The sequence below is a fragment of the Macrobrachium rosenbergii genome, chromosome 10, assembly GCF_040412425.1.
Source record: "Macrobrachium rosenbergii isolate ZJJX-2024 chromosome 10, ASM4041242v1, whole genome shotgun sequence".
NCBI lineage: Eukaryota > Metazoa > Arthropoda > Malacostraca > Decapoda > Palaemonidae > Macrobrachium > Macrobrachium rosenbergii.
In genome coordinates, this window is record NC_089750.1 from 20,057,698 (window position 1) to 20,072,953 (window position 15,256).

General features: G+C 40.8%; 1 protein-coding gene across 9 annotated transcripts in view; it reads right to left on the minus strand.

Annotated features, from left to right (window-relative positions):
• Positions 1 to 15,256, minus strand: part of LOC136842537 (uncharacterized) — a 122,909-nt gene that overhangs the window by 34,938 nt on the left and 72,715 nt on the right. For 3 of the 9 annotated variants that reach the window (XM_067109965.1, XM_067109964.1, XM_067109963.1), the window contains exons 7-8: positions 3,900 to 3,978; positions 867 to 2,244 (exon numbers count right to left, since the gene is read on the minus strand). In XM_067109965.1, the coding sequence (XP_066966066.1) occupies positions 3,947 to 3,978 (32 nt within the window). In that variant the 3' untranslated portion in view covers positions 867 to 2,244; positions 3,900 to 3,946. Of the gene's footprint in view, positions 1 to 866; positions 2,245 to 3,899; positions 3,979 to 15,256 lie in introns of those variants that run through there. The other 6 variants (XM_067109962.1, XM_067109961.1, XM_067109959.1 and 3 more) reach the window with 3 other exon arrangements.

Sequence of the window (15,256 nt, forward strand, 5' to 3'; positions counted from 1 at the left end):
TTTGGGAACATCAGTGGGACGAGTAGCCACCCTCCACTAACAAAAACACTTGCACCAGGTCACTAACACTTGCCTTGTCCAAAAAGACTTTCACTGAAGCTCCTATTTGAGCAACGGTATCCACGTGGCGTCAAACTTCTTGTCAATCCGGGCTTCAAGGCTGGCAATGGCACTGGGTTCAGAGGGATGGAAGCCAGGTATCAGAGTAGAAGGGAGCGCAAGAGAACTGGGAACAGGAGAAAAAGCGGTCACAGGTGTCGAAAGTACTGGTTTAGGTGAAAATGACACATGCCCTAACCTCAGCTCTAGCAGATGCCTTTCTCTGTCTAGCTTTTTCTAACTTGTCTATATAAGAAGTTAAAATTTTCCATTTACTGTCTTCCCATCTTTTACACTCCTCATATGTCAAGTTGGGGGAACAAATTTGTCCTCGGCAATGATAACAAATAGAATGTAAGTCATATTCAGAAGATGTCAACCCGGTATTGCAGCCCTTGCTACAATACTAGTTACTAGAAACACTAGTGTCTGACATAATAAGTCACAATTAATAAAAAATAAGGTCCAACTAAGCTAGCTAAGCTAAGTAAATTTAGCGCAGAGGCTACCAAAAGTACAGAATACTTCACCAAATCCTTGGACTACAAGCAAGACCACCCAGTGAACAACCCTGACAAACAAAAACAAAGCTGCTTACCAAATAATGTTAGGTCGTTGTGCAGCAGAAGCAAACTGAGCTCTTCAGCTATGTTGTACCTGTACTTCCCTGGAAGTGGGCGGGGTTCTTACCTGCACCAAAACAAGACAGTGCTCCCGCGAATTGCAAATCTAAAGCTGCCGTAAAGTAGATACTAATAGCTATGTAATTACTTGGTAAGTGACATATATAATAATGTTAAAATCAGTAAGTGAAAAGGCTAAATGTTTTACTCTTGATTCTTGAATCCCCATCACAGACTAACATAAACCATATACAGTCTAGGCTAACCTGGAGCATTTTACTATGGAGAAATGCAAATTTAGTATGAAAAACAAACTGGATGTAGAGTACAGCAAGGCAATTGCTGAGTATTAATCAGTACAACGAAAAATTCAATGTTTCCCCTATTTTGCTTGAATTCTGAGAGTTTTCTAGTGTAGGCTACAGTTAAGAATTGTCAGAAATCTAGAACAGTCATGTACTTAAACAAATATTTAGATTCATTCAATTCATTTAAACACTTGGATTTGCAAATATCAATCTCCTAATATTCAAAAGACCTCTGACATGACAGATATTCTTAACATAAACAATTTTTCAAAATTTTTGCAAAAAATTTCATCAATGAGATATAATGAAAAATGCTAAGAAACACACTATTAGAAAATAGAGAAACTCATTTTACAGATACTAAAGCAGTTTGAAACTTTATCAAACTTGCCATTTCTTTAATAAAACAGCTTCTTTGTTACAGGAATGAGCTGCATTATATTCAATTGGAGACAGATCAGTCCCTAAGTTTCACTAACTTTTAAAGGTTAATATGACGATGATATGTATGGCTTTTAATGTGCAGTATACTGTATCAACAAGGGAAAATGATGATTTTCCCAAAACATATTTCCATAAAAAAATGACTACAATAATTCTCTATACATGTCTATCATTATTATCCAACCTTAATCTGTGACTAGCATTTATCTTATTATTCTTCAATAATATTTGTAATGCTAATGCCATATCCCTTGATAATTCTAGCAAATACAACATACACAATAAAAAATATCTGCTTTGGTTGACTGACTGATTGACTGATTTATAAGTGAAACTAGACCACACACAAAATATTCTGCATACATTTAATCTAAAGAATACAACGTTGGGTAGAAAATTATCACAAAATTTTACCCTCAACTCATATAATATTAAGGCTTCAGTTTCACCAGTTTGCTCCTTGGCTCCTAAAATATTCTGAATTCTCCTCTTCACTTGTATTAAAACTAGCATGGTTAATGTGACTACTCCCTCAATTTTGCCAATAATGCATGCATTGTACAATGTAGTAATTAATTCTACAGAAAGGAAAATCCAACAGTACTACTAGATGCTGTGTACCTTGAAAACTTTCATACAAAAACTAAAGGCACTCTGAAGTATACAAAGTCCTACCTTAAAATTAGTTAACAAGCTTATAACTATTGTCCATATGCAGCAATTATGCAGTCACTAACATTTTCGGACTTTCTGCATCTTTCCACTGGTGCCTGAAAATATTGAAAATATTAAAAAACTACCACAGAAAAAAAATTTGTGAATTTTTTCAAACATAATCTAACAAATATCAAAAGGAAAAGAGTAATAGCCACAAGCAGTTCTCCCTAAATTTTTCAGGTTTCAGGTTCAAGATATGATTAATAGCTAATTTTTCATTAATTAAATAGAATATCTCTCTCCCTCTCTCTACATTATTAATGCTACATTGTACAATACATGATTGAAATGGTGTACTTGTAGTTCACTGTACTGTATTTAATTTGGTAAATAACTGTTTGTATTAAATATTGGTTATATTAAGCTGTAATGAGTTCAAGGGTTATTTGTGGATTTGCATTTTCACGAAGAATTAATACTCTTAAACCCATAAAAATTCAGGGGAACGCTGCCTACAAAATATGAATGCATTAGTTCAACCAAGAATTCATGCAAATTAACACACTAAATAAGAACAAAGTATATAAAAAATGTCTTGAAATATGACCATATTAATGAAATCATGAATATATTTCAGTAGATTGTACAACTTTAAATAATACAGATATCAGCAATATTATTATAGCATAATAAATACAATTCAGATAGGATACTGATAGTAAAAGAAATATTTAGCAACATGGGAACAGAGCTGGTTTTGAGGATGTTATGGGCAGACATACCCAGGGAGAGAGAAACCGACGTTGCTTAACACATTGTTTAAGCAGCCAAAAGATGAACTGATAATAAACAAGCAGAGAAGCTGAATTGCATACTGTATTTAGCTGAATTGCATACTGTATTTACTGTGATGAAAAGTACACAGCAAATCAAAGAGAAGGTTATACTTTTATACCAATTGAGTCATGTCTAATACAACATAGACTAGAAAACCTAATTTAATAGCAAAGGATAGAAAAGAAACAACATGGAAACTGAAAAAGATATAAACAAGGAATATTAAGAAAGTGACAGCAAATATAGCATCAAAAGTGATTGGTGGAAACAGCTGAAAGAAGGCATACTATCAACATTAAAATTCAGACGTTACTAATACCATTCTGACAAAATGTTATCTATATACAGAACTTCCATTTGATTATATTTTTCAGTTTTATGATTGGCCTACCTCTGCAGAGTAATGGAAATTTTAAATATCCAGTTTATTATAAGAAACAATAGTAGTTTGTGTTCACATCAAAAGGATTTGTTACTTGTAACCAAAACAAGTCATTCACAGCCCATATGATATAACTGCACAATTGATCTTCACCTAACATAAGGCGGACTGTGACTTTCCTTCACCTGTCTTTGGGAAAAAAGCATGTCTTATAAATTTTGAGTGCCTTTTTTTCCCCTGAGAAGAGGTAATTCCAGAGGGTGTTGGTACTCCGGCCCTCACCTGGTCATTTGGGACCGTGTTACAAACCTCAAGCCATTATCCTTCCTGGCTGCAACATACAGCAGCTGACAAATTACCACAAACCTAATTCAGAGCCTCAGCCTATGGAAGCACCATCAGATTTACAAGAGTATACTTAAAGTGCTATACGGTACCTTGTTCAAGATATGAACATAAAACTTGCCACTTGAGATTGTGAATTTTTCAGGGTAAATTAATTAAGAAATAATCATTAGAATAATTCTCAGACAAAATCATTATACATACCTCCTTTCACATGAGGTTAAAAGCAAATCAGAAAACTCTTTTAGAGTTCAGGAACCACTTTCAATGGAAGTTAGTGGAGCTGCAAGAAAAAACATTATTAGACTTCAAAGTCAGCTCTATTAGTGAAGCATAAATTCATGACACTTTTTAATGTTCACTACAATGTTCACTATATTTTTGAAAACTCTATACTAAATCAAATGGAAAACAATGTAACTTTCAATGGTGGACCACTACCAACAATCTGAAGCTCAAACTCTTATAAGGAAATTTTCCTGTTTTAAAATAGTAAAAAAATAAAATAAAGTCATTACATATGTAAAAAAATTACCATTCAACTCTCCCAGCAGATAACCTAGATTATAACAAAGCACAAACCAACTGATCCTGAGAAGGCCTAAACAAATATGATTACTGCACTAAACTCTAGGAAGGGAAAACAATCATAACATCACCCCTTCACCTCCCCCAGAATACTCACCACTATCCTCATGGGAAAGTCTTACCACTATCCTCATGGGAAAGTCTATTCATTGACAAATTGACAGATATTAGCCAACTAATTTGCATTTACCGTAATCAAACTAGCTTCCCCTCTTTGCAACTGCATGCAAATAAGAAACTGTGTGTAGATGTTTTAGAATTAATGCCCATTTTTCCCATAAGAATGGCTCAAAAAATACACCAAGTTCTTTATACAAAACTGAGGTTTCCAGTAAGCTAATGCCTACCCTGACACTGTAGTCTACCAGTAATACTATATTACAGTATTATCATTATCATCATTACATGTACTATTATTATTATTATTATTATTACCATACAATCACTCATAACCAGCACTCTTAGGGCCAAAGGGTTGCCAGCTATTTGAATTAATCATTGGATGAGAAAAATCCTTCAAACTGCCATTACTCATATCCTAAACTGTCATTTCATCATTCTGTATCAATACAGAATTCCTGTTTTTCCATGTTTAATCAACAAATAATTCCTAACACCTTACACAACATTATCCTGTGCTCACCTAACTGATGACAGTAGGAAGAGTGTTTAAATCCACACACAGATACAGAAGACACAAACACAAACACACAGTGCAACAACTTTTTTATTTTCTTATAAAGAATGACCCAGAGAGAGAGAAAGACAAGCAAACATGCATTAAGTGCATAGTTTACCTGAACGTGATGTAGATGTGTACATAGGCACAAACACAGACTAATAAATAATCTATGTATGTAACTACATTGCTGTACTGTATTAACTCCAATACTGTACTCCATTTAATAAAGGTCAATAAAAATACTGTATAAGAGGGGGGGGGGGGCACAGTAACAGCATCATTTATGAACTGCAATGCATACATATACATAAATACATGCAGGTAACTGCACATCCTGAAAGAACACAGTCATGTAACTTTATTATATTACACTTACTGAAATCTTATCGTAATACACATACCTATAAATAATTTCTCATATTTAAACTAGAATTTTGTTTTTTAATCAATTTTGATTACAAATTCATCACTCAAAAATTCACTGGCAACATTGGTTATCCATCAGAGAAGATGTAGGGTGTTATAAAATGTTTTTTGCTATACCTAAGCTGCACTTGTTTTCTCTTGTAAATTACAGTAGAATTATTTTCAAAAAGATTTTTCTGCTCTCCTATTTCCATACACTGTCCAAGTTTTTTCTGTCATAATGTAAGCATATACTGTACTTGGACAATGCAAGTTGCTTAAATGTAACTACTGAATTTTTTTCTTAATATTCTGTTCTGAAATTGGGGTAGTCTTATGAACCCCGGAACATTATAGGCTATCCATTATGGTACCACCAAACTAACAAACATAATCACTGTAATATAAATGGCTTACAATGTCTAATAAATAAAACATGATTTTACAAAGCCTGACTATGAAATTCCACTGACTCAACACAATAAGCTACTGAACTCCCCTTAAATGGGTAAATAAAAAGTGAGCATTATAATTATTATACATACAGTCGACCCTCTTTAATCCAGATATTGGATAAGACGAACACCGAAGAGGATCAGCCGATTTAAAATACGTAACGTTCGTCCACGATCTAAGATAGTTACTGTTCCTCCACTCGTCGCCTACCATTTTCCTTTTCTTTTACCAAAGGTAAATAAAATACTTTTCCTTTGTACTTTTATTTTATATATACTGTCCTGTATTTATACTGTACTAAACTGAAATGCATTTAACTTGTAACCAATTTAACTTGTGCACAGTACGTACCGCCATTAAGAAATGCTATTGTCTGGAAGGGTAGGAAGTATCGTAGCGAATCACTGAGCATTAAAGTTTTACCTATCTGCTGTCTGACTGGTAGCTACAGTAAGATGCTCTGTATGTTTTTTAGGAAAGAAAAGACATGACAAAGGTAAACTTTACAAAGACAAAAGCTGAGTTACCGAACAATACTTGTGTTTACGTACCAAATGACGAGAGAGAGAGAGAGAGAGAGAGAGAGAGCAGTTCCCTCTATGTAGCATACTAATTCTATCCTCAAGAGATTAAAGAGATGAATTTTGTTTTAAAGGTATGTCATCGCAGCGTTAGTAAATATCTTCTGAAGCAAAAAAAATATATATATATATATTTTGTTGCTGAAGAACCTCTGAACCAACAATTTTGCACTCGAAATAATAAGAAGGAATTCATTCTATTCTTCATGTACTTAGTAAAATACATACACTTAAAAAATGATATTTTAATAATAAAATAAAGTTTGTTCATACTTACCTGGCAGATATATATATAGCTGTATTCTCCGAAGTCCGACAGAATTTCAAAAAACTCACGGCACACGCAGTGGGGCCAGGTGGTTAGTACCCATTCCCACCGCTGGGAGGCGGGTATCAGGAACCATTCCCGTTTTCTATTCAGATTTTCTAGTGCCACTGTCTCCTGAGGGGAGGAGGGTGGGCACTATGATTATATATATCTGCCAGGTAAGTATGAACAAACTTTATTTTATCATTAAAATATTTTGTTCATGAGACTTACCTGTCAGATATATATACAGCTGAATCCCACCATTGGAGGTGGGAAGAGACAGAATAGGATTTAGGAAACAAATATATGTAGGCGATTGACGCCTTGGTTCCTTACCTGTTAGCATAGCTGACTTCGTGATACTGTCACCCAAGCCTGCTTCTGCTTTACTAGAGTCTCCAGCAAGGTAGTGACCTATATAGCTGGTGAGATCTAGACGATCTGTCCACGGGGGCGTGACCACAATGGGACTAGATCATAAGACCATACAGTGAGGGCAAAAGGAGCACCGACCAACCACCTGACCGAGCCTATCTAAGTAATAAAACTTAGTATAAGCTAAAGACTAGGACGTCCACCTCCGGTGGCTAACCCAACAACCATAAAAACACAAAATCAAGATTAAAAAAAACTTCCTAACCTCTAAGGGATAGGAATAGTATTGCTCTCTGCCCCCAAGCATGCGGAAACGTATGGTCCTAGCGAGTAGCAGTTTTCGTATGTCGTCTTCACGTCCCGCAAGAAATGTGAAGCTTAACACCGATCGCTTCGCCAGAAGGTGGTACCCAGAAGATCGCTAAGGGACATGTTCTTCTGGAAAGCCACCGAGGTCGCGATAGCTCTCACTAAGTGAGCCTTGACTTTCAGGAGTCTCATGTCGCTGTCTCGGCAGGTAGAATGAGCCTCCCTGAACATACTTCTTAAAAAGAATGTCACAGCATTCTTGGACATCGGAAAGTCCGGCCTTTGACAGAACACCACAAATTGTCTGACGGGCCTCGGCCTCCTTTCGTCCTATCTAAGAAGAAATTGAGAGTCCTGACAGGGCACAGGACTCTCTCTTATTCTTGCCCAAGAATTTCTGCTATATCCTTGATCCCAAAACTCTTGGGCCAAGGGGTAGAAGGGTTCTCGTTCTTGGCGAGAAACATAGGGCTAAGGGAGCATAAGGCCTTATGCCCTCTAAAGTCTATGTGCTTGTTGATGGCTTGAACTTCACTAACTCTCTTCGTTGTCGCCAGAGCAGTTAGGAAAAAAGCCTTCCTTGTCACATTCCTGGGCGATGCCGAATGAAGAGGCTCGAATGTAACCAACTTCAAAAATTCTAGGACGATATCCAGGTTCTAGGAAGGCGTCCACGGATGAGGTACCTTAGAAGTCTCAAAGGACCTCAAGAGATCGTGAAGATCCTTATTGTCGGTTAAGTCTAAAACTCTATGTCTGAAGACTGCCGAGAGCACATTTCAACGTCCTTTAATTGTCGAGACTGCCAGCTTTTCCTTCTCCCCAAGATGAAGAAGGAAGTCTGCTATCTCATGCACAGAGATCGAGGTTGAGAAAATCCCTTGCTTCTGCACCCTTTCCTGAAATTGGCCCACTAAGATTGGTACACCAAATTGGAGGAGGGTCTCCTGGCGCCAGCGATAGCCCTTGCCACTGCTCATGAAAAACCCTCGCTCTTGCCAATTTCGTGATAGTCTGAACGCAGTCAGACTCAGAGCGGGGAGGTTTTGTGGTACCTTTCGAAGTGGGGCTGTCTGAGCAGATCGGTTCTAAGGGGAAGCGCTCTTGGAAAGTCCACCAGGAAGGTCATGACCTCTGTGAACCACCCTGCCGCTGGCCAAAGGGGCGATCAACATCACTGGCGTCCCCTTCCGCGCTGCGAACTTCCTGATGACCTCCCCAGAATCTTGAAGGGAGGAAAGACGTAAAAGATCCAATCCCTTCCAATCCCAGACGAGGGCATCTACCGCTACTGCTCCTGGATCTAGCACGGAGAGCAGTATAGAGGAAGCCTCCTTGTCCTGGATGTCGTGAAGAGATCCACCAAGGGACGCCCTCATAATCTCCACAGCTCCTGACACACCTCCTCATGAAGGGTCCACTCCGGTCGCGGAAGATGACGCTGCCGACTGAGAAGGTCCTCGTGGACATTCTCCACTCCTGCCACAAACCTCGTAAGGATCGTGATACCCCGAGCATGCGCCCAAAGCAGAAAATCATACGCCAGTACAAACAGGGACCGGGAGAGAGTTCCTCCCTGTTTCTTGAGGTATGCCAGGGCTGTGGTGTTGTCCGAGTTTACCTGTATCACTCGGCCTGAAGCTTGGCTCTCGAAGAAAAAGCAGGGCCAGCAGAATCGCCCTAAACTCTTTGAGACTGATGTGCCAGGACACCTGTTCCCCTCCAGGTGCCTGACACTTCGTTCCCCCTAGTGTTGCTCCTCATCCCTCCTGGACGCGTCAGAAAACAACACTAGATCGGGCTCTGAAGGTGTAGAGAAAACCTCTCCTGCCAACTTTGAGGGGACGAGCCACCACCTCAGGAGATCCTTGAAACGGGAGAGATCCTCAGGGACTCCTTTAGATCCTCCTAGTTTATCTAGTTTTCCGCCAGAAAAAAACTGGAGGGGTCTGAGATGCAGTCTTCCCAGGGAAACCAACTTCTCCAGCGAGGAAATGGTCCCCAGCAAACTCAACCATTCCCTCACTGGGCATGTTTCCTTCCCCAGGTAGGATGGGACTTTTCCAAAGCATTGCTGCCGTTCCTGGGACGGAAAAGCTTGAAAAGCCACTGAATCCATCTGAATCCCCAGAACACTATGGACTGCGTCGGGATCAGATGGGACTTGTCTACATTTACTAAAAGTCCTAGGGACTTCGTCAACTTCAAAGTCGATTTCAGGTCCTCCAGACATTTTGACTGTGAAGAGGCTCGAAAGAGCCAATCGTTCAGGTAAAGCGAGATTCGTATGCCCGCTAAGTGAAGCCATCTTGCCACATTCTTCATGATGATCGTGAAGATCATAGGGGCTGTGCTTATCCCGAAGCAAAGAGCTCTGAATTGGAACACTCGTCCCCGATACAAACCTCAGGAACTTCCTCGACTGGGGATGTATGGGGACGTGAAAGAAGGTGTCCCAAGGTCCAGCGAGACAACCAATCTCCTGGTCTAAATGCTCCTAGAACAGACTGGGACGTCTCCATCGTGAACTTCCCTTCGCCATGAAGCGGTTCAGTCCGCTGACATCTAGGACTGATCTCCATCCTTCCGACTGCTTTCGGAACTAGGAACAGTCGGCTGAAGAATCCTGGGAGTCCAGCTCCAGGACTAGCTCCACAGCTTTTTCTCGAGCATTTGCACTAATAACTCGAAAAGGGGCTGTTGCTTCTCTTGATGGTAGAAGGGCGACAAATCCCTGGGCGACGTGCACAGATGTGGCGTGTCGAGAGAGGGGATCTTGCATCCTCTCTCGATAATTAGGAGGACCAGGAGTCCGCCCCTCTTGCTCTCCAGGCTCCGCAAACGAAAGAAGCCTGGCTCCTACAGGCGTCTGGAGGCGCTGCAGGTCACTTCTTGCCCCTAGGTTTAGGCGGGCTCCGCCTCTAGAAAGACCTCTTCCTCGGGAGAGGATCTATAGGAAGAAGCTCCTCTATGAAAGGGCTTCTGTTTCCTGGAGGTCTGACCCAACGACGATGGCAAAGGGACTGCCGGGCGTTTGACGAGTGGGCCAAGAGATCTTGAGTGGCCTTCTCCTTCAAGCTGGCGGCGAGATCCTTGGTCAAAGACAGGGAGGAGAGATGGCTCGACAACGGGGCGAACAGCAATTCTGCCCTCTGCGACGGAGAAACTGATTTAGTGTAACGTTACAGTACAAGGCCCTCTTCTTCAAGAGGCCCGTACAAAAGAGGGAAGCCAGTTCCTCCGAGTCATCCCTGACGGCCTTGTCCAAGTAGATCAAGACGCTGGACAGCTCCCTCAGGCTGATAGAGAAGGAACTTCTAATCTTAACGTCTATAGTCCCCAAACACCAGTCCAGGAAATAAAAGACTTCCATGGGATGAAAAAGTCCCTTCAAATGGAGATCCGTCTCCGACAAAGTCCATGACACTTTGGTTGCAGATAGGAAGGACCTTCTAGGCGCGTCGACCAAGGTAGCGAAGACCCCTGGGACGACGAAGGAACGCTTGAGCCGACGTCCTCTCCGGTCTAGTACCACAAACCTGCCTTGTTGCAAAGCTTGGACGGAGGCAGGGTAAAAAGAAGTCTTGCCTTGGGTCTTTCTTTCCTCAATCCAGGTGTTAACCTTCTTGAAGGCCTTCTTCGTCGCCAGAGACGAAGTCATCTTAACAAACCCCGACGCTCTCATCGTCTTGGACGAAGTTAACTGCGAAAGAGGAGAGAGAGGAGCCGAGGGTTTGAACTTGTCGCCAAACAAGTCCTTGAGAAGACCGGCTAACACCTGGTAGACCGTAGACGAGGAAGTAGTAGGCTGCTCAAGGTCTGCAGGCTCCGACTCACAAGAGACTTCTCTCTTCAATGGGAGAAACCAGAGAGTCTCCCAAGTCCTTGGGAGAATGAAGACCTTTGGCGGTGCAACACGCAGAAGGGAGCCGATTCCCGCAGTCTTTGATTGCTCTGAAGCGTCACGTTGAACAACCAAAGAGGCGTCCTGATGAGCGCCCTGACGAGCGTCCAGCCGAAAGCGTCCTGCACAGCAGCAAGAGGAGCATCCTGACGAGCAGCTACAGAAGCGCCCAGGATAGCTGCTTGCGGAGCGTCCAGGCTGCAGCCGATCGCCACGATGGTGATCCAGCGAGTGGTCTTTGATTGCTCTGAAGAGTCACGGACGAGCAACCAAAGAGACGCCCTGATGAGCGCCCTGTCGGCGTCCATCCGGCGTCATGCACGGCAGCGAGAGGGGCGCCCTGACGAGCAGCTACAGAAGCGCCCAGGATAGCTGCTTGCGGAGCGTCACGCTGCAGCTGATGGAAAAGCGTCGAAACACTCAAAGAAGACGAAAATACGCCTTGAGAAAGAGGACCCTTCACGTCCTCTTCTCTGAAGCTTCTCTAAAGCGGGCGAGAGTCCTTCCGAGAGTTCCACCCTTGCACGGGAGGGCGCCCGGAGGGCAGAAGCAAACCTTCAGGATACGTGCACGAGCACGATCTTGGCAGCCTGAGAAACGTCAACAGATCCTGCCGAAGGACGCCAGATCGGTGGGAAGCCCCGTAACCCTCTTGCGGCTTTCGACATGTCCATTCCCTGAGTCCTGGGAGTCCGACAGAGGTCCAGGCCTAGAAAGCGTTATGGGGCCGATCTGAGAGGACGAGAAGCAGTCCTTCAGGATACGTGCACGAACATCGATCCTTGGCAGCCTGGGAAGCGTCAACAGGTCCTGCCGAATTTTTAACGCCAGATCGGTGGGGGTCCGTAACCCTCTTGAGGCTTTCGACTTGCCCACTCCCAAAGTCCTGGGAGTCCGACAGAGGTCCAGACCTAGAGGCATTATATGGCCGATCTGACACCCCTCCACTGCACTAGGGGGATCACAACACTTACTGCACTTTAAAGAGAAATCACTTTCGATTCCAGAGCACGGATGGTGTTTATAATTTGTAACGTTCCAATTTTAGTATAAGTACTGCCGAAGCAAGTACTTGACAAAAATAAATTAGGCAAAAGTATCACCTTCCGCTCCAAATTGTTGTCTTAAATTTGGATCTAATTGCTTTCCCCCCGAGAAGCTCGGGTTTACAGGAGAGGAATAAATATCCTTACTCTACTAGCACTCCTGGAGGAAGACCTCCAGATCCTATCACGCTCCAACTTGCGGATATAGGCAACAAACACCTTCCAGCTTGCATCCGGCAAGTCTCACACTCCTTGCAGCGATCATTTAATATTCACCTCGTACATACAGTGTGAGGATTACACTCATTCGCACAACATACTCTGAAGCTAGCAGAACTAGATCCAGACATCATTCAAAGAGCAATCAAAATCAAATCCAAAAAACATTCCACAAAAGTGTATGCCAATTCACAATCCAATCATGATGCAGCCGTGATAAAAACCAAAGGTCAAATCGAATACTTAAGTGGAAAATAACGAGTTTACGAAATCCAAAGACAGAGGTACTGAAAACAGATGTTGACAGTACCGGCGACAGAGAAAATCTGAATAGAAAACATGGAATGGTTCCTGATACCGCCTCCCAGCAGCGGGAATGGGTACTAACCACCTGGCCCACTGCGTGTGCCGTGAGTTTTTTGAAATTCTGTCGGACTTCGGAGAATACAGCTATATATATATCTGACAGGTAAGTCTCATGATCAAACTAAGTATTGTATTTAAAATGCACACACTTATGTCATCGTCAGCTTCTCTGAGCAAAAAGTTCTTTCTCAGACAGAATACAGCTAAAACCCGACTGGCTGGCTGGTTGCCATGGAGATCTGCTAGCCAATGACAGCCCTCGACCTGTTCTATTTATAGACATATGTCGTGACAGCATAAGTTTGAACGTTGCCATGATCGTAATTTTTGAACTGCTGATGGCAAAAATTACTCGATAATTTGCATTATATAATTATTTCTTCATGAAAATAAGAATTCAACAATAATTTTAACTTTAATATAGTGGTATGAAAAATCCCAAAACAGTCTGTCGCAGTGATGTGTCATCACTTGCGAATCCTATTCCTGGGCCATCCTCAGATTTAAGATTGCAAACTGATGACGACGTTAGAAACAATAAAAACAACCCTCTCGAAGATCAATATGATGATATGTATTTTATAGTCTTACTTATTGTTACAATACACAAGTTGAATTACAATTACAGGCAGTCCCCCGGTTTACGACGGGGGTTCCGTTCTTACGCTGTGTCGTAAACCGAAAATCGTCCAAAATCGTCAAATTCCAAAGAAAACCTTACTTTTAATGCTTTTGGTGAATTGAAAACGATGTAAACTACATTTTTATTGAGTTTTGGAGCCATATTTCTTCCATCGGATCAGTGTCGTAACCCCGGGACATGCGTCGTAAACCGGGAAACAATTTCTGATGAATATATTTGAAAAGCATCGTAACCTCGGAACGTCGTAAGCCGGACCCGTCGTAAACCGGGGACTGCCTGTATTTTGATCATGTATAGTTTTGCATTTTATGGCATGTTTTTGTTGAAAACAAAATATGTTAGTGAACTTATGGTCTAAATTGTCCCATTATTTTATTATAGATGATCTTAATATTATCTCACATTCATTTAACAGTATATTAATATATAAATAACAACAAAGTATAATGAATAAATAACTAAAATGAAAAAACATGAAAAAAGAAAAAAAAATGTGTTTGCTGCAATAGTGATGTTAGATTATGCTCCTGACCCCACAGTTCCTACATCCGAAAAATTTAGAAAAACAAAACACATCTGGCCCCGAGGATTTTGGGTAAAGGACTGTGTACCTGTAATCTAAATTTCATTATCTTACTTTTCATTTCAGAGACTCCACTTCTTTTTACTTAACAATTATGTGTTCGTGTCTCGGCCTACGCATCTACATATGAGGCTGAATTCTATCATTTTGATCATGTTTTATTCTTCATTTTTTATCATTTACCATGGGCTTTAATTCAAAAGTTTCCACAATGTTTTATTATTCATGCTCTTTATAAAAATAATGAAATACAGTACATTTATAGGTATTTATTTGTATGTAAATAGGTATCGCCAGTTAAACTGGACTATCAGCTAAGATGGACACCCTGGCCCCCATATTAGTCCGTCCTAACGAGGGTCGACTGTAATACATTTTCAAGAACCTTTGTTTTGTGAATACATATCACATCATTAATAAAATAATGAAATCCAAAATAATTTATTCATACCACTACTTTAATAGAGCCTTGTTCTTTGATACCACAAAGATTAAATCAAAAAGTATTTGAGTAAGCAGAAAACTTTTGTGATTAAAGATGGATAAGAACCACATAGGTGAGGCTAATCCCCTGGTTACTAAACCATCTTTCAATTTGTTCACTATCAAGTGATATAAACCTGAATCCACGCTGACGAAAGAAAAGCAGGATCTCAATGTAAAGAACTGATTATTGTATATAAAGATAAGATTTTAAAAAATTAAAAAAAACATTTTTTGCAAAAACTCACTGCCTTTCAGAGCCAAGTATCTGCTAAGGTAGGCCAGCAAATGATACAAAGAAAACCATTTAAATTAGGATGACATTTCAGATAAATGAACTCAAATTAGGATTAAACTTAAATGTACTATACCTGAACTGGTCATGTCAACAACCATCCAAGATTGAAAAGACTGCTCTAAGTCAAGGTTGCCAGAAGCATATCTCAAACATAGACATTCGTCCATCATTTAAAATATCTACTGAAACGTACTTTTGATAACTAGTGATTTTCCAGATTAAGTTTATCAGGTGGGGAAGAAGCTTGGTGCATTATTATTGTGACAAGGGTCACCTCGAGCCCACAAGACAATGAAATCTTGTTCAAGATCCT